Source organism: Serinus canaria, chromosome 1 (genome assembly GCF_022539315.1).
Source record: "Serinus canaria isolate serCan28SL12 chromosome 1, serCan2020, whole genome shotgun sequence".
In the NCBI taxonomy this organism is placed as follows: Eukaryota; Metazoa; Chordata; class Aves; order Passeriformes; family Fringillidae; genus Serinus; species Serinus canaria.
The window spans coordinates 46,010,228-46,035,180 of record NC_066313.1 but is presented as its reverse complement, the minus strand read 5'-3'; the positions used below and the strand labels follow the sequence as shown (position 1 = coordinate 46,035,180).

The 24,953-nt window shown below is 35.9% G+C and overlaps 1 protein-coding gene across 6 annotated transcripts in view; it reads right to left on the bottom strand.

Annotated features, from left to right (window-relative positions):
* The window catches only part of PAN3 (poly(A) specific ribonuclease subunit PAN3), a 550,273-nt gene that overhangs the window by 511,640 nt on the left and 13,680 nt on the right, over positions 1–24,953 (bottom strand). For 4 of the 6 annotated variants that reach the window (XR_003945505.2, XM_050971122.1, XM_030233967.2 and 1 more), the window contains exons 3-6: positions 16,248–16,314; positions 14,154–14,224; positions 12,043–12,105; positions 3,620–3,781 (exon numbers count right to left, since the gene is read on the bottom strand). Coding sequence is in view for 5 of the 6 variants with exons in the window: in XM_050971122.1 (XP_050827079.1) it covers positions 3,620–3,781; positions 12,043–12,105; positions 14,154–14,224; positions 16,248–16,314 (363 nt within the window). In the remaining variant the exon portion in view is untranslated. The remainder of the gene's footprint in view (positions 1–3,619; positions 3,782–12,042; positions 12,106–14,153; positions 14,225–16,247; positions 16,315–24,953) is intronic. The other 2 variants (XM_030233970.2, XM_050971116.1) reach the window with 2 other exon arrangements.

The following is a 24,953-nucleotide window of genomic DNA, read 5'->3' as shown; positions in this document are numbered from 1 at the left end:
TTAAAAGAATGTACAGATGAAAGCAAAGAGCAAGCCAAGGACCTAAGCTGAAGACCATCACTGGAAAGACCACACAGCAGCATGTGGCATTACTGTTATGTTAAGGAGTTGCACACAACAGATTTCTGTAATCCAGAAATAAAATCAAAATTCCTGTTTCATCAACTATAAACTTTGATACACATGATTTGTCTAAGTGCTCCTCAGTGATAAACTTGTAAGACCCCAGTGCAGTACTAATTAATAAATGAATCCTTAAAGTGCCTTTAAGTGCTGAAGTGAGCTGGAATACAGAGATGTACAAGTTATGAAGCCTTTGGAAAGTCATGCAGGGATCCCACAGGAATACTGGAAACCACTCTTCTGTCTCTCTCATTTCTCATTCAGCATCTCTCAACACAGCTGTACAGCAGCAGCAGAGACACCACATCAGCTTCAGAGGCTGTAATAGCTTGGTTCTGGTTCCTCATTCAACCAAAGCCCAAAGCCAGTGACCTAACTCAAAAAGTAGGCCAATCTCATTTGATTTCAGAAGGATGTGCTAATGTACTTACCATGCTAGAAACTGGATACAAGCCTCTTTGTTCTCTTTTTATGTTCTCCTTCACTTCCAAATTTATGCTGATCTGTTCTGACATCCCAAATTACATAATCGTGTAATGGTTACAGAAAACCACCACTAACCCACAACTGTGCTACAAAGCAGGGCACTCCTTTACCAATCTATTTTTGTCACAGTTTTCATAGTATCTCTTAAGAATACAGAAACATGCAGAAGTTTTTATTGAGCTGAACATGTTATTTTGTTGCTGTTGTTCGGTTTTGGGGTTTCTTTGTTGTTTTTTTAATACGCAGAGGTTCTGTACCAGGAGACTGACTTTACAGAGCATTGTTGCAATTCCTCCAAGGATTCCTTGTCAGCCACGACTTCAGGAAAGGATGCATTTCGTGATGTCAGAGCAACCAAGAAGACATGGGAGGTTGCCAAGGACTTCAAAGCAAATCTTTCTATCCCACCATTGAATTTGTGTAACATGCAACATTATTATAATTACTGTGACAAGTCATCACATCACTCCAACAATAGGCTCTAATAAATTTCAATTTGCCAAAATTATTATTTATGTAACTCTACTGCTCTCACAGAAGAATTAAGAGTCAATTTAATTAAAACTGGGTAAAATTACTTGGCTAAAGACTTATTGGTTTATAAACCAGACCACAGGCTCAGACAAAGCTATTAGCAAAGTCTTGTTACAACTGGCAAGCAGATCTCACTAAAAAGTAAACTTTAAAATTAGATTTGGAATATTTTCATGTTTCTTTAACAAAAATCCTTCAAAGTACTGTAAAAACATCTAACATTTTAGAGGTCTATGCTCCTAATGCAACATACTTGAAAAACTTCATTTCTATTATTATTTTTTGCTCAAGAAACAAAAAAAATCAGGTTTTGATGGTGTATAAGAACTAATCTGTATAACTAAAATGTATCAATTCCTACTATTCTAAGGAGGATTACATTTGCTATTATAATATATTTCATGTGGTAGTATAGTAGCTCAGGACATTTCCTAATATAAGGTAGGATATATCACTATAAAACAAACTTGATTTGGGTTTTTTCTTCTTTTTTAATGCAGAGTCCAATTCACTCTGCAGACTTCACTTTTAATCATTTAACTGTAACACCATATTTAAACAAAACAGATTGGGATTATAAATTCATAGCCATGCAGGAGTAACAGTTAAATTATTTTACAATGCAAGTTTTAACACCTTTTCTTCTTCAGTCTTGCCAGACTCCACAGTTGCTCTTCAATCCCTCCTGTTTCTCCTCCAATTCTTATTTATTACAGCTAGCACATCCTTCTGTTCTTATTTCCACCACATGTGCTTATTCATGCTTTGTTAAAACCCACATCTCCATGGGAAGCAACACAACTGTATCATGCAATGCAAAATCTTCAGCCACACATACTTTAAAACCATCTTGCAGCCACGATTCTGGTGTAATGAAGGAGCCTGGAACTGTACCCTTCTAAAGCTACGTGCTTTGCAGCCAGTCCCAAACACCGCCAACCTCAGAAAGCATGGGGACCTTGAGCTTCCTTTCCTGTGCCACACTTTGAACAATACTTCACAGCGCATAGGCACTGTGAAGACAACTGGTCCTGGCAAGAAGCTTCAAGTTTCAGGCCACTGTCTCTCCAGCCTCCAAAAGCAGTAAGTCCTTTTGTGTCTAATCTAAATGGAGTAGATTAACATCAAAGCTTGTTGCATCACTGTACAGCAAGAAAACAACAGAGGACAGGAGTGCAAACAGGACTTTTTTTGCCCATTAACGTCCACCTGAAAACTAAAGACCAATTTTCTGCTTCTCCCTTCTCAAAACAACTGTCTTTAACTACAACTTACATTCACTCTAAGATACACACAATAAATTAAGTTTGTCAATCTTCTTTCCCTTCAAAACAGTACTGCTTCACAGGGTCTCACCACTGTCCTTCGAGCTTACCTGGCCTTGCAACAATGTTTCCTTAAAGCTTCACCTTTTCTCCCTCAGTGACTATGCTGCCTCCCCAGCAGCAAAAGGGCCAAGACAGGTCCAAATGTTCCTAGACAACATAGCATGATGCTGCCTACATCATGCTGCCCACAACTGTTCATTTCAGTAACACAGAGATGTCCAAACATCAAATAATGCAAAACTAGTATCAGTGTGGAAAGGAGCTCCTACAAGCATCATGTTGGCCCTTACATGGCAGAAATTCAGTGAACTGAAAGAAAATCCTAAAGTGCCACAAGTTCTAATTACAAGTCTGTTACCAATTTACCCACTTCATTCACTTAGAAAACACTAAAAATAACATAACCGTCATAGGAAGACTGAAATAGCAATCTCTGAGGAATCAAAAGCACTACACAAGTGAAAACAGTATTAGCAGCAGTGGTACAGCTCTCACCACTGTTATAATTTCTGTCTAAATTCCACTTTAAGGGACACGAAGCAGATTCATCCTAGGCTAAAATCATTCTTCATTTTCATCCCAAGGATTACCTAGTACTTCAGTAGAGAGATATTCAAATCCACCTGTACCACCCCCCTCTTACAGAGCTGAAGAAGATTCAGGCATAAAGTTAAATAATGGTAAGAGTAGCATACACTTCTCAAAGCAAGCTGAGAAGTATAAACTATCCCAACATAAAAATTAGAAATTTATACTTTCTGATCATAATGGCAATGTCTTCAAATTCTGTACTGAGGACATCTATTTGCATTGTGTCAGTCATTTTAACAACAATGACTAATTTTACCAGTAAAAATCTTCCTCAGGTGAGAATTAAACATTGTGGTTGTTTGCTTTTAGAATAGATTAAATGATTACTTTTGCTCCTTCTCCTCAGATTATACCAAAATCAAGTAAAGCACATAGCTCAGCAATGGGTGAGCTAATTAAATATCTCCAAATCACTCTCTCAGAGGACCACTGTGTCTATTACGTGAAATAAATATTTGATCTTAACTCATGCTTGGAGTAAGTCTTTCTAACATTTTCCAGAATTGAAAATAAACATCCAAAATACTGAAAAAATTACTAGTAAAAAATAATTTTACCTGTAAATTGTTTTCTGTGACTCTGTTCCACCAAACCATATTGATGGGTACTCCTGTTTTACACCTGTCAGCCAGACAGCCAATAGGATTCTTTGATTTTCTTGCTTTTGATCCCACCGGAACTATCCTCTCATCCAGCATTCCCAGTCGATACTTCCTGGGCTATGAAAAAGAAGGAGAGAAACCAGGCCACTCCTAACAACCCTCATCCTAAAGCTACACTAAAATAGGTATTGCATTGTGATATGATTTTGGATTGGTGGAATAGGAAACAATTTGCAAGTAAAATTTAACTGAGACTGTTTCCTTTCAATCCTGACTATTTGGTTACAATAAATAATGCTTTAAAAAAATTTAAAATAAACTTCAGAGACTACTAATTATTTGTAAGCAAAACCATCCATTACAAGTCAGCCACTGAAATAATGCACATAAATTTGGAAATTCTGTCTAAATGAGAAATTGTTAAAAAAAAAAAAATCCATATTTTCAAAATAAATACCTTCAATCACATCATAATAATGAACATCTCCTTTAAAATTTCTACCAAACAAATTTTAAATTAAAATTTGCCATGACTCATCTCCTGAAAATTTGCTTTTAAAAATCAGGTAAAACTGAGTAGCCAATTGCAGCAGTACTCTGAGAAAAACATTTCTGCTTGGGTTAGTAGTTGAAAAAAATTACTTCAGCTACTGTATTAAGTGAAAACAGACAAGAATTACTATGACAAATGCATTGGGAACTGTCATAAAATTGAGAAAATAAAACACATTTGAGGAAGTTAACATGCAGGAATTACTTGCACCTCATTAACCGTGACATTTCTACTACATTGGCAATGATCTCTACAAATGGAACTATTTATAATGATATGAACATTAAATTCAAAAGGCACACTGTAAAAAAGAAAATCTGTTAAATACTTTCAAACAGGTAATGTACAGAAGTTTTCAAGATTTCTCTGTGCTTCCAAACCTATATGTATCTATCTAGATAGTAAATATCATCAAAAGAAATATTTTAGCATCTATTCATATTTAGACCAGGGCCTTTTACGCCAATTATATCAATAACTGGATCAAATTGCAGGGGTTGGCTGGTTTTCTTTTGCTGTGGGGTTTTGTTTGGGCATTTTTATGTGACAGTGCAACTATCATCTCAATGTAGATCACTCTAAGTAATCAAGGTTTAACTTACCTTTATTTAGGTGTCTACTTCACCTAGCACCTTAGAAATCTTAGCAACATGTACCTTCATACACACTTTACAAATTATACCTCAGGAAATGAGGTAATCTAACTAGAGAACATTTCCCACTCACACAAAAACAATTTGTAAAACACAGGACAAAACTACCATAAAATGGCTGCAAAAACAAAACCTGAACAGATTCTCTCCTCTACTTCCCTGGAACCTTTTAGGCTGAAAGCTTTGGAAAGAATTAAAACTTAGTAGAGTCAACAGTACCTCATTTGCCCAAAAAACCCAAACAAAGCAACCCCTCCAAAAAACCCATGAACAAAACAACAAAAAACACCCAAGGATACCAACATGGACTGTGAACTACAAAGGCAATAAACTCCACAGAGGAGTTAACCAAACTTAGTAACAATATACAAGGCTGAATTTAAGCATACCAATTAGAAATCTGCGATGGGTAGCCCAAAGTCCTCCTGCAGTTCAAACACACACCCGATCACGGTAAATCTAAATACTGGTTGTTTATTTGGAGAAACACTCAACTATTGGGCAACTCATCCCAGTAAATCAGAAAGACTACTAAAATCCTAACCTACAAAGCCATTAGAGCTGAGATACTGGACATTCAAGCAAGATTGGACTTAAGGGCCGGGTTTGAATACAGTATGTATTTTTCTTAGGCCAACTATTGTAAACAATATAATGAAGGGTAACAGTTTCCCTGGAAGCTTTCCCCTCTCTCTTTCTCTCGCCATGCTCTTGGTACCAAGTGCAGGTGCACAGTCTGCCTCAGACTACTGGACTACAAGCCAGTGCCCAAACATACTTCCATTCACAAAGGGTTCTTCTCATCTTCCATAGTAACTGGTTGTCTACAAACATTTTGAAAAGGAGAACCAAAACAAAAGAGAGGATAAGCCAATCTGGAGGAAGACTGTTTTGGTCACAAAAGGATTCAGATTCCACACAAGCGGAGGAAACTGTATTCTAGGCTTTTTGAAAGATCATATAGAGACAATATGAATTAATGTTCCAGTAGTAGTAGTTCTTTAGTTACTTGTAATAAAAAATGAAATTAAGCACTAGATGAATCTAAAGAAACACTTTTTCCTTTCATTACTTATCATAAAACATTAGGAGATTGCTAAGTCAAGATATCTTTATTTAGACAGACATTAGAAGATAGAATAGACAATATTAACATTTGGAGATAAATTTTAGTCTATGTGCACCAAAGTCATTCTAAATAACACTTGTTCTCAATGAGCAAACTTGGATCTGATTTAGAAATGCAATCTGAATTTAAAGGTAATCAGAAAACAGTATCTGCTAAGAGGAGAGATTCAACAGAAGGAAAAGCAAATAGATCAAGAAGTTTCAGTAAGTGTATCAACCTTGCTATATCCCTGACCTCTACACAGAGCAGCAGGAAGTAAAGCACCACAAACAGGTCACCTTAAAATGAGCAAGAACTCATCAACCACTGATCATTTCTGAACATATATATATATATATATCTACCTAAAACACAGAGGGCATGACAATCTGGACTAATTAACCAAATTAACCAAACTTTTCTGCTTGGGGACAATTTTTCTTGGATGTTTACAAAAACAATTGGTTTTTTGCATTCCCTACAGTCTATAAGGTAAAAAAACTGTTCAGATGTAGTAATTACTGGCTGCAAATGTTTACATGAGGCAGGGAACAGCTAACTACCTCTAATTGTTAGCAACAGCTTAGTTTCCCCAAGGGTGAGAAGGGCAAGCATTTTCAACCATAGCTAATAATTATAACCCTTGCCCTGCAGAACCAAGCTGCTGCCAGCAATTAATGATAGGAGCCTACTGGTTGGCATAATTACTAGGAAAGATAAACCCCTAAAGTCTGAAAAACATTACACTTGAAACAAATGAAAGACGCTCCAGAAAGTCCTTCCTAAGTAGCATCTTCATGTGAGAACACTACTAATGATGATTAACTTCACTAGCCCATGCTAAAAAGTATTCCTCAAGTCAGTTATTTGGTTCTCATTCATTCAACAAGAACCTTGGGAATGTGTTCAGCAACTCTATTTTCTTCCTACTATTTGCTGTAATAGTATCTTTGCCCCTAGTTCCTCCTTTTTCAAGGACAGTGGGCAATATCACACTTCCCTTTTTTAATTCAGGATTAAACTGACCTCTAGTGTAAGATGTTCCATGGCTATCCTAGAGGAATAAATTTAAACAAGAAAATATCTATAAACATTCAAACTATAATGACTTTCATGCAGTATTTAAGTCTAGATAAGCTGACACATCAAACTAAACAATTGCAAAGTTTTCTTCTACTGAAGATCTGCAACTTATTTTTTTTAGGATCACTCAGGTCCAAAATTACATTTCTGTTCATTAAAATGCATTTACCTCTAGCAGGCTTTGAATTTTAGATTTACAAGCCCTTTTTAATACCAAAACATACCCAATTAAGTCTAGCATACAAACACGAGCAGGCTATTTGTGTCAAAGTATTGTGAAGAGTCTGAGCTATGGTAATGCTGTCTATGTGCTTCTACTGTCAAACCAAATAGAAGTCATTTTAAGCCCTCTCCATCACAGGCTAAATGAAGCAGCATTACCTTAAATTACTATAGCTAAAAGTTATCACACTAGCATTAGCTAGGGCTCATCTGTTGATGATGAATTGATTGTATCTGCACGTACAAAAAAAAAAATTACATTCTCAAACAGAAAATTTTAAAAAGCTACACTTTTAAAACTCACACTTTTCTTGTACTACTTACTAAGCTACCAAAACTGTGAGACACAATTTTAAATTTCAATGCTGACTTTTGAAAGGCCTAATCTTTTTTTAAATTAAGGGCAAAGAGACCATTAGAAAAAGAGGTTAGACACTCAGCTAGGCTGCCAGTCTACTGAAAAAGGAGTAATTTCTGTCTTATTATGCTTTTGTAACTAAAACCAAAATAGAAGTTCTTGGTGTCTTTCTTGCTACTTTCACCCAACAACTGATTAAGCTGGAATAAGCCAGTACTTGAAATACCAAGCTATAGATATGAATTTCAATACGTTATTGAGCCCCTTTACAGGCACAATCAGCTAAGCAGTACCTTAATTGTGAATACAACTCTGTTACTGTCTATTACTGAACCCAGGGAAGTGATACACCTGAACATGAGCTATGGTCAACAGGAATATCCTAACAGACTTTCAATATGAAAAACAAAAACTGTCTTTTAAGTTTAACTGTTAAACTGTTTATGTTTTGTAGCCAATAAAGCTGCAATACCCCTTTACATGGATTGGGTTAATTGCTAACCAAAATACCCTCTCTACTCTTCCTTTTTTATTACAACCAGTGGGAACTGGCAGACAAGCAGACCACACTTGTGGTTTTTGTATCTCAGCTTCTGAAGGCCAGAACCAATTTTTTAATTTTTGATATCCACAAAAAAGAACTGAATAGGAACTCAGTCAACAGCTTAAAAATAATTGTGTGATTGGCTACTATTTGGTTTTGGGTGGAGGGTTTTTTCCCTTATGAAAAAAAGAAGACTACCATTTGTAATGCTTACAAGTTTGGAGTTTAGAATACTATACACATTGATATTACACACATTCAACAGACCAGACACCCTTCCATCCAGATTGCTCATGAAAACCTGGGTTTGGCTGAGGTTAGAATTTCACTAGTTGAAAAGTATCATACAGAGAGAAACAAGATGTACTCTTCTAACCCAAGAAAACTGAACTGTGACATTTGGCATGGAAATGCGTCTTATTCTAGAGCAACATATCTGATCATTGCAAAAACAAAATACTTGATTTAAACAAATTTTAAAGATCCAATAGATCAGGCACTATATCAGGCATTTTAAGCCATTGCTAAGGGAAACTTTTCAGGCGAACATACTAAAAAATTTTCTTTCATGAGTAGATATGCTGAAGGCATGAAAATCTTGAAGAGTTCAGAAGCAGCAAAACTGACATAATTAAGTCAAATGTTTTCTCTTCAATTTTGCAGCATAACTATGCTGGGATGAGGTATGAATTACCACAGCTTTAAATCCTGGCATGAATTTAATTATATTGACACACTTCTTTACTAAGAAATTCATATCATCTGTTGAATTGATGTAAACTGGTGGAAAAGCAGACTTTTTTCTACCACCATTAAAGTAGATGGTTCTAATTATAGTGAAGACTTGTCAGAGTACCACCACCCCAAGATGTACTTTCAAAAACTCCACTACTAAATGAACATTATGGGCAAACCACAGATTTTCTTGATGTTTAATGGTTTCTTTTAATAGGACAGAAATTTTTTTGTTACTTACAAAAAGTGGGAAAATCATGCACAGTTACCAAATATATAGGTAAGAGGGTTAAAAGACTGATGCAGCTTTTACTCTGGTCTTTAATAGGCATGATTTCTCAGAAGTGATATACTTTCTACCTGCTTTAAATATTTGTATGGTGCCTTCAAGTAATGTGTGCTCAAGTTTAAAAAAATTTTTATTATTTTACTGCAAATCACTCTTAAAGACTACATTCACCTTGTCATAGCAAGAATCAAACAAAGCTTGTAAATATAAACAAAAGCATCCAGCTTATCAGTTACATTTGAAGTTATTTGACTTCAAATACAAAAAACGATGAGGCAGCAAAATGTATAAGTGTTACATATTTTTAAAGGGAAGTGCTTTTATAATTTGACTTATGTATCATACTGATCACCAATTCACACACAAAAATAAAAGTGAACAATATATTCTCTAATGACACACTTAGAAGTGAAAAATACATATTTATCCAAATAGTAACAACTAAGACAGAAAGAGCATACAACCAAGGAACGATTCCAATAACTAACTCTTCCAGGAAAAAATGTAAAGCAGGTTACATTATATTATATCCTTGGAAAACATTTTAGAGCATAGTACTACCTACAAGCATTCATTAGTCTTCTCATAAAACATAGTCCTTCTGCATTGCTGCAACAACTTTTTTTAGCACCAACTATCATGTTTTATTATTGCAGTATGGGTGCATAAATCCCAGAAGGAAAAATTCAGGTTTGAAATACAAATTTAGCCCAGGTACATTACAGAGTCTGTGCAGCCATAATTCTGTCTCAGAACACAGTGACATGATGCTTGATCATTACCACTCAACTCTTCAGAACATGATTCGTGCTTCTGAGATTGTATGCAAGAGGCTCTGAAAGGTGAAAACTGTCTCGACACATTTTCATTAAAAGTAAATTCAGCAAGACCAGACATGACACATAGAACTTTTCAATGAACACCACTGAAGTAGATAATGATCAGGTATTAGAGGTGTCAAGATAGAGCTGGAAACAGGACGCTGGAGAGAAATACAGCTTCCCAACAGGTAACAAAACTAGATGGGAGGCAGGACACTCAAAGATAAAATAGCAACCATTTAAGTCTTCAGCATTTAATATCCACAGGACCTGAAGTTATCTTTATTGTTTTATTTTAACTTGAGAATTAAAACTCTTCTCATACTTATTAAAAAGCTTGCACTTATGTACTAGGCTTACAGGTAGTCTTTGCTTAAAATAATTTCCTATGCACATTTATTTCTGCTGATCAAAGTAAATTAATTAAGTCTGCTGTCCAATCTCCCTTGCTGTAAATCTCCACAGATGGCACTCAACAGCTGCACCCTGTTTGGGGTGAACTTCAATTCAGATAATCTCTCTTATACCTTCCTTTCTAATCTAGAGTTTTTGTCCATGTCTTTACTCACCTAAAACCAATGGAAGGCATTCAAGAAAAAAATATCTTGAAAATACATAAAAGCAGCATTAAAATTGTGTTTATAGAGTTGTTCAGTTCAGCAATTAGTTCACCCCTTGCAGCCTGTGAACTGAAGTTATTCTCACCTTAATGGACCTCCTCTAGGTATGACCGAACAATTAAAAAAATGAAATGGAAATAAGTCAGTGTTAGAAACTTTTCTTAAGAGTTCAGTTTTCATGAGGATTGAAGGTATGAAAAAACAAATTAAAATGTAAAAGTAAATGCTTTTCACTATCCTGTAAGGCTGACCAGTGACAAGCACAGGAACCTTTTAGCCTGGATTGGTGGCAACAGTCTCAGAACAATTCTAAACAAAAGTTTCATAATATATTTTCGTCTTAGTGCATTAACCTGTCATGTCCTTGACAGCAAATTCTGATCAGTTATGTCACACAAGTTTTTATGAACTGTTTACCAGAAGCACCAAAATGAAAGCAAGAACTTCTCCAAACAGATCATTTCAGATTTAGAGAGGAGCACTTTTCTAGATAATGGCTACAGTCAACTTGAGAAAAACATCCAGGAAGTTCAAGTTCAGAATGCCACCCTATTTTTAACAAGCATAACATGTATTTGAAGGAAAAAAATGAAATAAGCATGACATCATTATTCTTGGGAAAGGGTGTTAGTCTATTACTAACTCTAACTTTTGTTCCATGCTTCACAAATCCTATTTGTGCATTGTAGATTAATACTTACCTAAAAATCTCTTATAGGAAATTCACTTTAGGGTTGCTTGTCTTACTGCATGTGGAGTTACAATAACCAGACAGTAAATCCAGAAGGTTTTACAGTTGACAGAACCTCCACCAAGGCTCCATCTACTGAAATACTTAGCTCCTTTGATTTCATTTTAAGTATCCTATAAAAATGTCTTTAAACAGTAATCTTAGCTTTCCTGAAATCTAAAATTGAAATGCAGTTTAATAACTTCTAAACAGAGATAATTATCTCGAGAATGTTCATAAAAATTCAAGGACTATGTTTACTTTTTGAACAGAAAGTAGAATGGCTCTAAACATCAAATAATCAAAAGCAAATTAAATAGTTCTGTCATACTAACTAGCTTCAAAAATACTGTCCAATTAAAAAGTAAGGATATTCAGAATTACAATCATCAACTTATGTTCAGTATTTTATTCATCTCAAATATATCTCCATATGGCTCGCCCATTATTAAAGGGCTGCCAGCGTAAAATGATCAGCAACATCCAGAGACAATCAATAAACTTGCTTAACTGAACTACATAGTACATGCTTTTACAGAAACTATTCAGTTTTACACAACACAAACATGCAGTTTTTACATAGTTCTAAATAATACTTCAAAATATTACAAATTAGAATTGTGATATTTTTAAAGGAAAGCAATTGTTCTTTATTCACTTACCAAGACTGTATTATATCTGTCCTCCAAGTCAGTGATAAACGAAGGAAATGCTGGTTTTGCCAGCTAGTTCAGAACAAACAAAACCTTAGACTTGGGCTCTTACTAAGATAATGGAGACTTTTTCAAACAGTAGATGTTTTACACATGTATATTTGAACTAGTCACCAAGGCCCCCTTTATACAGCAGGCACCAAGCACTCACCTAATAAACCTCATTGTTCAAGCTCCAAACAAACTCCAGTTAATGGGGTAGAGGGGAATCACACAAGGTTTTAAATACTGGAGTTTAGTGCTTTTAAGGAAATCACTTCAGACAACTTGGATATTGTAATAAAAATACTAAAAATATTTTAAAACTACATCATAACTACTTGCAATGTATTGATTGACAGCAAAAGTCAGTCACAAAACTTATAAATTTCTCATAATTTTAGCCATCAATTTTTGTCCACTTAAAGCAATCATAAACATCTGGTCATTTCCAAAGTATTCTTTTCAGAGAAAGTTAAATGTTTCTTTAAACTACTCATCTCCCTGTGCTGACTATAGAGGGAGCCTGGATGCCTAGATTTACACAGTTCAAGTAGTATTTTATCAAAACTTCCCCATTACTAATAGTTAACAACCCTTAATACAAGCATACGTTACAAAATAGCAGTCATAACAAAAAAAATTATTATGCAAAGAAAAATACAAACCTCTTTAAATTAATGCCAGTTATAGCTAAAATTCTAACTAGAAAAAAACTAAATTATTCAATTTCACAGCTAAAAAACTTAATACTATTTTCGCAGCCAGTACCTTAATTTGCTTTTTTCTTGAGGAAAGAATACATGAAGTCAGAAAGCACTCTGAAACACTATTTGAGTTTTGAGGTATTTGTGCTTTCCAAGCAAACATTAATTGGTTTGTTTTCACTTTGTACTGCTTAACTTTGAAGTATTTTTAGACAGCAGTCATTTTTGCAATATTTCCATTCAACAGCTTATTTTCTTTGGTGCATGTGGTTCGCACACAAGCACAAATTTACATCCAGGTATATACATACATATGTGTATATATTGCCTCTAAATGACTGTGTTAAGGAGGAATGTACAATTATTTTTCATTTTTACCAGCCTTGGCAAGTGGATAAGCAACACATTTATAGTTCTTTACATCCAACTTTCAGCACACTGTACTGGCATTAAGGAAAAGAGCAATGCAGATATTCCATGTAGTTTGGAGACATCATAATATTAGAAAATTAATGTTCAGCAACACCATTTATATTTAAAAACCAGTGTGATGGACCAACTATAGCAATTATCTTTAAGCTCAATCTTCACCTGCACAAATAATACAGAACATGTTGATGTAGTTTGCTTTCATCATTTACTACATGAAAGCTCAGGATAATGTGGCTAATAGTAGAGAACATGAAAGTCATCAGTGAAAATAAAACTTAATTGGTTGGGATAAGATAATGCCTGGTTTTGGTAAGTTCATGAAATGAGACAAAACTCTCACATAATCAAATTTTTGTCTCTTATTTCAGCCACTGAGTGCATAACTGGAAAACACCACAACTTGCACAGCTGCAGGTCAAAGATGTTTGAAAATGCTGCCTAGCCCTCAGCAAAAGAAAGATTTCTCAATACAAATTAGAGGGATGGAGAAAAACCCCAAACTCTCACTTCCCAATGATAACAGTGTCTTTTAACCTAAATGCATTTCAAACTGTTAATTACTACCATAATGTACAAGTAAATGGGAGAATTGATTCTTAACGTATTCTGATTTTGCTCCCATAGAGGCTTGCAGATTACATGACCCTTACTAGAATAAAAATAATTTGTTTTCAAATTCAGTGGGCTACATACTGGGTTTCATATTCTATAACCTTCAGTTTACAAGTGCCTGGAGTATTTCTTATCAGCAACAGCAGTCTGATCTAATGTAGCAAAAATGAAGTAGTAAGATCTTATTTATATCAGCAGCAACACATTAAAATAAATCTAGTAACATCAGAAGAATTATCCTTATTTCATGCAGCATTTCAAGTTATTCCAGATCTTCTTCCCTGTCAACTCATACATAAATATGCTACTTATGATTTAATTGTTGCCTACCTTCCTCCTTTGAGATACGCTGAGGGCAGCAAAGTCATTAAACAAGGATGAATTTGGTGAAGTTAGTGGATCTATAAAACCAATGTAAAACCAAGGTGTTACATATATATACTCTACTAAATAAAATGTTATACTTTTTAACTTATTTCTGTATGGAAAAATCCTTTTGACAAAGCTAAGTTTAGCAATCACACTGCTAAAACTCCCAGCATTTGTTAGATTCTGTGCAACTACTTAATTGAAATGGTGCTCACTACCAGAATTCAGTATGTTTAATTGCTGTTGACACTATTTAAAGGCCATCTAACATTTCACAGCCTTCATCTGATCAGAAAACCTGTTCTAAAAGTGCTCCTTACATTTGCATGCCATTTTTAACCCTGTGGATGATACATTACAATGTTTCCAATTCACCAGAAGATCCTCTGAAAGGCCTGACAAGCATTGGAAGAGGTTGCCCAGGGCAAGTGCATGAGTCACCATCCCTAGGGGCATTGTGTAAATGTAGCACTGAGCGAAGCTTTAGCAGCGCACTTGGCAACGCTGGGATAACAGTTGGACTGGATCTTAAAAAGTCTTTTCCAGCATAAAAGATCCTATGATTCTATGATATTCAGTTACCTAAAATTAGCGATCTTCTGTGTAACAGAACTTAGAAATAATGATGTGAATTTTGTTTGTCCTGTCACTGTTTTGCATGTCAAATTTAAATCAGAATCAAGGATAGCAGAAGTCCACATTACATTAACTTTTTATTGCTTTTTCTTTGTTCCTATTCATCTTTTTAAGAGTTGAAGTATAAAAAACTGTATAACATTCAGAGATGCAACTTAAAACTCCAAACTACATGGCTAAAACTGTCAAATTACCACATGACTGCCAGCTGAAAACATTGGCGTTTTGATGAAACACTTTCTTCAGAAATAAATTCTTAACAGAGAATTTATCTTGCATTTGTTCAACAATAAATATTCCCTAAAAGGGCAATTCTACAAATGAAACACTGCTCGGCAGAGCCAGGGAGAAAGAGGAGGAAGGATCTGAGATATGACAAAATTTAAAATGGTTCCTAAAAGTTGGTGTGGTTTCTCTCCTTGACATGCATCACCATTACTATTTAGCCTGTCACAGTCAAACTCTGACTGCATTTAAAACTGGAGACCTCCACTGCCTTGAATAGCTAATTGTTCAGTGGGTCAAAAGAAGCAGAGTTAATCTCAAAGACTACTGAAAATAAACTAGGAAGAAAAAACAAGAAAATACCTGCAAATTTTCTCTTTCAAGAAAGTTCATATTATAGTAGTTACTAGCATGCTTAAAAAACTGTAATCCTAGTAAGTAGACTAGCTGCAGAGTGAGACATGCAAATGGAGTTCTAGCATAATTTACACAGCAATTCTCAAAGCAGAAATTTATTTTAAATGTATGTCCTTGCCATAAGGGAGCAGTACTCTCTTCTTTAAAGAGCTTAATTTAACAGCTACAGCTGAAATAATCTGTAGTGATTCTGAAGAGCACATTACAAAGCTCAATACAGCCTTCACAATAATTTAGTGAGTACATAGGCCTCCACTATCAAGACATTTTCTTCAGCTGAAAATCATGTATATAAAACATGTTCCTAGAGCAAGGAAAAAAATTATAAGAGGCAAAGTACTGCCTGCAAGACAAAACTGAGTAGCTATTAAAAATCGGCAGTTATGTGACATTTCACAAAATCCACACAACCTAAATTTAACAGAAAACACCTGTACACTAATCCCACACATTAACTTATCCAAGAAATGTCATAAAAAGGGATACTACGGTGAAGCAACAAAAATGCTTAAGTTTAATTTGGATATCCACAGTGCTTTACAGTGGATATCCAAACTAACATTTCACTTGAAGTGACAAGACTGACAATGACTAAGTTTTTCCCCCACAGCAAAGAGAAGGCTAAAAATTCATGAGTTCATTACACCATCATTAAAAAAATAAAGTTTTGCTGTATCTCAAAATCCGAGAACAAGTAACACTCCCTTAAGCCTCAGTTTTGTGAATCTCTCAAATTTTCCAATGTGCTTTTCTATGAATTACTTTAAACATACTTACCATGGCCTGCATACTGCTTGGCACTGTCATTGAGAAGGCTAGGGGAGCTGCTGCTATTTGTCATCCTCTGTAAAAATAAAAGATGAAAGTGTTCATGTAAAATAAAGTCTTAACAGATTGAGGTCATTGGGGATGACCTTTAGAAAGTTTTAAGGACAGCACAAGGATACCTGTGCTCATTCCCCATTTAGTAAATACACTAAGCAAACAGACTTGTAATTGACCAAAATGTTTAGTAAAATAAAGGATTTTGCACATCAGAAATGCAAACCAAAAGTTACTGTATATTCAAATGAAACACTATCTTAATTAATTTCTTCTAAATGAGGAGGGTCTACCAAGCCTATGGTTCTCTTCCTGCATGTTGTGAAAACATTAGATAAGACAATTACTTATCTCCTTAAAACAGCCTTTCACACTGCACTCCTGAAACAACTACTCCCTTTAATATACTATCACCACGACATGAAACTTCTCCAATGAAATATACTTAAGTATTTGATACACTTTTTTAAAACAAAAGAACCTTTTGAGACCTTTCAGCAAAACATCCAATTCCTCCAAGTCAGCAGGACATCTGAACACTCCTCCTAGGTTCCACTTGCTTCTCTTGCATTCCTCTAGAGATACCAGATAGCAACTGACTAAAGTGAAGCAGTGCTGCTCTAAGAGCTACTGCTTCTTTCACAGAGAAGTTTTAAAGCGTGTCTTCTTACTCCTGCTTATTCTTTCACCTTTCTTTCACCAGCTTCCCAACAGGAAGAAAAAGCGTGAGAAGAAAAGGAAGGCAAGGTCAGGAAGTGTTCTTGATCACTGAAAGAGACAACCACCAATTTGTTAAAATACTCCCTGGCATGCTTTTGGCCCACATCAACCCAGAGTCTCCCAGCCAATTTCCAGGCACTATTCAGCAGTGAAAAGGTCTGAGAACCCTTCAAATTGACGGTTTGCATGGAGACTCTGCTTTAGTGGGAGAGCACACACCAGCACAAACAGACCCTTTTGTGCCAGCTGGCCCTAAGCATCAAGGAAAGTTTCCAGGCATGTTTCATTTAGTAGTCTAGACACAGACTGACTCAGAACTGGTCACTTGGAGTTGCTCTTTACAGTTATTTTTCTCCATAGCAAGTCTCAATGTTGGTGGCAAAGGGCAGGAAGCTTTCTATGTTATACTTAACGGCCATTGCATCTAATTGCTGACCACAAAGATCAACATTCTGGAGTAATTTTGGTAAGAACAGAGGACAACCAATAGAAGTGGGAGTGCTATCCAATATGGTAGAACTGTAATCCTACTGCAATTCAAGACTGTCTTCACTTGCAGTTTTCAGAGCACCACAAACATCACCAAGAGCTGCTGCTTTTAAAACTTGTATCTAAAAGAATAGATGGTGTAAAGTAGCTTTTATGTGGAATGCTTACAGCATGTAAATAGCACATAAATCTGCAATTTTTTCAAGACTTCAAGCAAGCTGTTTGCTTGCTATGTGCTCTTTCCTTATTTTGATGTCACCTGTCTCTTTTCTAAGCATACTGACCTGACACAATATATATATCACTAACTGCTTAAGTGAGAAACAACTCTATACACAAAAGGCATGGGTCTAGTGAAACAAAGTCGACTTATTTTTACAAAACAAGGGACTGCTTTGAGAGACGCACACTAAATTGGCAAACTTTGTCCAAATTCAAGAACACTCATCCAATTGCTCACAATCATCAAAATAAGAATAAACATACACCAAAATCATTTCTGGATTATAGTAGCTCAAGTAATCATACATCATATTCCCTTCCTAAGCAATGGAAAGAAGTTGAATAGTTTGTCACAAATATTTTAAAAGCATCCCTATTATGCATGGGTTTTTTGGCATTTCAGACATCCACACTGATCCTCATAAAACAAAGGGGTTTAAGAAGAAATTTCCTAAAGGGAACCTTTCAGATTTGCACAAGATTTGTGCAGGTAAAGGTGAAAATACTATTAATGTCCACTTATAATACCAGATTTAATAATAATTTTAATGCAAAAGGTCATGATTTCTTGAAACAGGAATAAATATGATATTGAGAACTGTGTTGGTATCAAAACTGGTTAAACGCATAGGTTAAACATGGAAAAAAGTACTTTTATTCCATCAATATTCACCATCCTCAGGTACAGGAGTTAAATATTCAACCAACAGACTTTCAATGGGAACAGGAGCCTGCAATGATGAAAACCAGAGTTGACACAATCACTGAGAACACACAGTGCACACAAGGCAGACTGCAACAGAGCATATTGTTCTGGATTCTGAAAGTGCAGTGCAACCCAGATCTGTGAATATCAGCTGTGCTTTTACAAAGTCAAGTTCCCATTCAAGGTGCAAACATATCTTATACACACCAGGATTCCGAAAAACCAAAGCTTGGGCAGCCCTTGCCTTAACAACTGCCTGTAACCTGCACCTTGAATAGCTAGAAACCTCCAGCACATTCATGAATTTTTCATTTTGCTCACTTTTACTACAAACGCACAAGCTTCTTACCTTAACATTATTCATAGAAGTCCTGCATGTAATCAGTAAAAGCTTTTAAAACTGTTTTAATATTAAGATTTCTGCCACCACCCAAATGCATTTAATCTTAATGAAGGCTACTCCTGTATGTGATTTTTACCAAAAAGGTCTTGAAAGAAAAAGAAAAAAATTATAATCAGGAGACACACAAGTGCTGTTTGTTGTGTTTTCCTGAAGGCAGCTTTGATTTTAAATAACACTTATCAACCTCTTCTAATGACACTGAACTATTTTTCATACAAACTCAATTTCAAGAAGATTACAAGCACCTCAAGCCCAAGGGATGAAAGCTCCAGAAAGCCAAAATCAACCATTAACAAGGAAGAAAATTAAATATTAAGGCTGACAGAAAATGAAAGCACACACATGTGAGAACTTCAGACTGTTTTACTACATCAGGGCTTTTATCATATGGAAGTTAATATAGAAAGACAACTTTCTGATAACCAAGTAAAACACTCAGTTCCACAAACTTCTTGTCTCTACCTGCCTACTGCTCTGATTTGCTGAAGTTCTTGAAACAGTACTCAAAATTCAACTAGGATGGCTGGCATACGTCCTTGCCCCTCTCCCTTTAAAGGAATTTAAAATTTGTTTCTGTTTTAGCTTTTCTTCACAGGAGGGATGCTCCAGTAGCCACATCCTCTTTGTGACCCTCCACTGGGCTCTTTTCAGTATATCCCTGTCTCTAATGTACTGAGAAGCCCAGCAATCCTTGCGTGACTTCACCACTGCTGGACATAAGGGAAGGATCACCACCCTTGACCTTTTAGCAATGTTCTACTGCAGGCAGTCCACTTCCTCTGTGCAGTGTGCTAAGAAAAGAAATGTGACAACAAACATTCCCACCTTCTAAAAGGAACCCACCACCTTGCCTCCACCCTTCAATACTCAGTAACAAACCCCAAGATTATAGCTGCACTTAAGGCAAGTTTGCTTTACTTTCATCTCCCTCAAGTGTACATTACAAAGTTCTCATCAAGATAAAGCATGAATAAAACTTTGATGCAGACAATTAGATCTAGTTTTACATAGCTTATAAGACTTATCTTGAAGTGACTGGTCTTCCTTTTTTTTCTCTGCCATTTCTTTCCTCCAAAATATGTAAGAGATTATATTTACTCCTTTTTTTCTCTATATTCCATGCCCTAACCCTGAAAAAGTAAGGATTTTCCTAATGGTCATTCCACAATGCTAAGCATACCATCTCAAAATATTTTGCAGTATGTCACAATCTAGTCTCTTCATCTTGCTACTGTTTTACTGGAACTGCATTTCAGAATATTTCCTTATAATTTTCAGAATAATGTTGATTGGAGTTCAAATAGTCATTCTGCAAAAGATTAAGATTTATTTGTTTGGCTACGACATTGTTTAGTTGTCAGATTCTGTGACCTATACAGGGTGATATCTTTTGCTTTTCTTTTTGAACAATCTAAAACCTGTCTTTGACAGTTAGCACATGTGACACCATCTACAGAATGACCCACTCAACTGCTGAAACTAAAGCAACTGGATTTCTTCAGAAAGCATTATGAAAACAACAGCATAATTTTATACTTAAAATAGCACATCTGTAGTTTCACTCAGTTCACAAGAGTTAAGAACTGAAGACATTTACAAGCTTCTGTGCCATAAGGAGAGTTTTATTACTTGACTGTTGGCAGATGCAGCAATGGCAACAAAGGTCTTTGTGTTTATTCAGCTGCAAGGCTTTGAAGTAAGCATGGTTGCTACTTCTCAGGCTATTCAAGAATGCTTAGTACACCAACATTTGCATGGTGAAAGCAAGCAAAATCAATTCTTCTCCATTGCTTGGCCTTGCCAATTTTAATGCTGAAGACTGTTACTCCCTTCCTATTTCAATTAGGATGATTTACTGAGAACTTAAGATTCTTCCTTTCTACGTAACCTGCAGTCCAATGGAATTCACACAGTTATAAATCTCATCCCATCAAAATAAAGAAAACCAGACTCCTGTGAAGCAACATGGATGAAGGCACCTTCTACTGTTTTATGCTCTTACAACCAAGCTGCTCAGTTTTAATACAATGTTAAAAGTTTTAACATCAAGATACTTCTCTGCCTCATCCTGCTATAATACCCTTTGAACAGCCCAACACAGTATTATTAAAGCTTCTTTCCACACCACCTGCATCTTTGGTTGAGTCAAAGGGCAGCACTAATGCCAGAGAACAGCGACACCAGCCAACCAAGTGGCATGCACTGAACAAACAGCCAAGCATTAGAGGCATCCCAGCCAGCCAGCTCCTGCCTCTTCACTGCTGGGAAAGCCAAAAGCGGTGAGCTGCTTTTTGAACCACACCTCTGACTGTCTCTTGGCAGCTGCTGCTATGGCAAAAAGAAAAAGAAAACAGTTTTGAGGACAGCATGCAGCCTGTGGACCATGTGTTGCACAGGCTTGCTCTGCAGTCAGTATTACTAAGAGAAGGGGAAAACAGAAATAAAGTGCTTTGATAAGATGGAAAACAAAACTGTTAATATAGTGTATGAAAGCATATGCAGATTCAGGGAAGAAGAGACATGTGAAACAAACTGTCTTATGGAAAAACACAAACTAATGAGGACAGAAGACTATTAGTCAATAGGAAACCAAGTAACAACAGAAGATGATGGGGGCAATGACATGTTGACCAACAGCAAAATCCTTTGAAGTAATGGAGTGGAGGGATGAGGCAAAAAGGTATTTTTCAGAAAGCAAGAAAAAGGAAGAATTACAGCCACTTCAAAAATCCTGCCTCTCATGAGCTGTACCACATACTTTTACTCTGTTTTCCCCACTGCAAAGTGAGTATTGCCATTAACTGCATCTTCATCACTAACGTAAGCCCAACAATATGTTCAAGATCTTGTAAAATATTCTTCCACAGATATAAATGAAATCTGAAAGTCAGAAATAGCCATTCTACAGAAATGTTGACAACTATTCATCTACATTATTTATGGTCAAATCAGCACATCCACTCCAAATTCATCATGATATAATCCACTTTGCTCCCTTCTGCAGCTTACTTAACACTGAGTCTTAGAGCACAGGCACTGCACACAAAAATGTGGTAATTGCAAACTGTGATATAGCTTTGCTTGATGCAGTCTGGTTCCATTATATATGCATTATGATAACCCAAACATATGCAACCACATACTCTTTTCAACAAACCTGCTTTATGCCCTACACATGACTAACACATTCTGGAGATTAGATAGGAATAGTCAAGACAACTCATCAATTGAATACCTGACGATTATGTAGTGAATAAAACAAGAACAGCAGAAAGATTATTTTATGGTAACAGAAATGAGCAATACCCTGAAGAGACTGACTTTTTTACTATCCATGCTAGAGTGAGATCAGTTAAGCAACTTGAACCAAGTATTTTACTGGTGGTCATTAGTTCCATTCTTGACCTTCCAACTGTAAAGACAAGTTCAAAACCTCAGGTCTCTTGTTTGCCTGCACTGCTGCAGAATTGTTTGTTTAATTGCCATCCTTTTCTATCCTATGCATCCATACAATGTAGACTACTTTCCTGTTTCATACAGAAAGCACTACATGAAGTGTGTTGGAAAAATTGTAACTGTACCCAAAAGTGCACTGCCAACTAAGAGTCTTCACAAGGATGCAAACAGCATGCAGAAATAAAGCACAGAACCATATGATGAACATTTAATCAAATATCAAACGGATGCTCAATACATGTGGATGTACCACACATCTTGTGTTCTGAGCAAGTCCCACTGACAATTTTCCCACTGAAAAAAAATTACACAACATTATGAGAAATAATACTCTAAATATAACCTCAAGGCTGCACTGGCAACCTAAACTTACCATTTCCTAACATCTTGCTGCATCTTACTACTGTTTTTCTGTTAGTGTGGTTTTTGCATGTTTGTGCAATTTCCCAGCTTTAAAAAACTAGAAGAGCTTGCCTCATTGCATCACTGATGCATTTATTTGTGAACTACACAGATTCACCAAAGATGACAAAGTAACTTAGATGGAACCGATGTTTCCATCTGCAAAAGTAAAACTGAGAGTTCATTAAATATTTTACAGAAGACATCTCATGTTTCATTGATGGCAGAACACTAAAGTTTTAGCATCTCTAGTTTGATTCGAGAACCTGGAGAGAAATAGGAACACGGATTTGTTTTCCCCACCCTACTTTGTCCAGTCTTTACATTATGAAAGTTTGTTTTCAGTTTCTGTGTATTGTATTTATACCATTCCAGTCCCCATTCTGTGAATGTCCCACCACAATCTCCTTTCTGCTTCAGTCCCTTTGCTCTCTGCTTCAGTCCCTTTGCTCAATCTTTCCTGGTTTCTTTACTTATCTTCAGCTCAGCTTCTCTAAGCCCACAGCATAAGTTTCTTTTCCCTTACCCATCCCTCTGCTCTAATTAACACAGATACAGCACTTTCATTAAATATAGATCCATTTCCATGCTGCTTTAGTATGAGGAAGAAGAAAATGAAAGAGGGAAATGAACTTGACAGTGTTCCTGCTCTGAGTTCAGTCAAGGCCCAGATTATGCCAAGGCCTAGATCTGCAACTACAAAAATGTACTCAAGCTAGAACTTGCCAGTGCAGATTACATCTTTGGGAAATTATTTAACATCTAAGAAGTCTCCAGTGGGTCCATATAAACCAGTTCTGCAAAGGTTTAACCAATTGACAAAATCTGTGCAAATTTTCAGAGAAGACAAGCAAGAGGTATATCCTTGACACACTAACCAATCTACCAGATGCAAAGTCTCTATTCCAAATCATAAAGGAATAGTATTCTTTAAAGTCAAACCCACTAAAATTTCTCCATTGCCTTGTTCTCCACAGGGCTGAATGACACAAAAAATCTCACTCCGCATGGCTAAACTTTATCAGTATGTACTTAACCTAGAAGCTGACACACAATCAAAACAGACAGCATTACCTATGTAAACAAGAACTTAAATTACAGGATTCAAAGGAAAAAAATCAATACAGGAACATTTTTCAACCTGTAGTTTGATGCCTGTAAGCACATTCTCAACACTAATAAAAACCTACTTCCAAAGTAATTTTCCTTACCCTCCAATGAGCAAAAAGCACATTGATTTCTTCTCAAAGAAAAACAAAAATGCCTTGACTGTAATCTCAGGCATTAGTAAAGTATTTAAAAATCCCATGAGCATTCATGTTAGATGCATGCCTTACTTGCATGTCTGTCTTTCCAGAAGAAAGAGTTACATAACTAAAAACCGTGTTTAGAAAGACACTAGTGTTTCTGTAGAATACAGTTTAAGGATACAAAACATAATGACTTTGTGTTAAAATTATAGGACCTCGGTTATACAAAAATTTGTAACTGCCAGCTTCACTAGTGCACTTTGGAATCAGAGGTTAAAACTGTTCTTTTTAAATCATGCATAACTGTCAAGAAAACATTTCCATACTTCTGCAATTCTGTCGAATAAGAAAATCCAGCCTCCTTGAAAACATGCAGTAAAAAAAACAAACAACCAACTAAACAAAAGGAAAAAAAAGGAACACACCTAATTAATTCCCACCTTTTGCTGAGTTATTTTTCAATCCATTATACAGCCACAATTGAGATCAAAGTAACCTCACAAGGAGAGTTTCCTCGATATAAAAGAAGAGAGTTGTTGTCAGGACTCAGTGTGAACTGTTTGACTCATACTCTCTCATTTACCAGAAGTTGCTTTGTTTACTACAGGACAGACCATCTTCTTTCAGGGACTGTACTTCTTTTAAAGTGCATAGCACTTCGAGGGAGTTATTGTAATACTTCATGTGTTAATTCAGTAGACACTCATTTAGGTTTTAAATATGACAGACTTTTGTTGCAAATTTTCCATAATACTACCTACACAATAAATTCCACCTCATGGGAGTTCCTATGCCAACCTCTACAGAACACTATAAATACAAGGAAACATTTCAGAAGATTTAAATATTAATTCAACATACCACCACCAGAGTCTGAGTTGACAAATTCTGAAAGTTTTGCCTAGTAATTTCAGGTTTGACAGTTCACATTTTCCTTCAGTGACTTTGTATCTTTGAAAAGTTTCAAAACCTGAATTTTATATATTTAGCAAAAGGCCATCAAAAGCTATGAG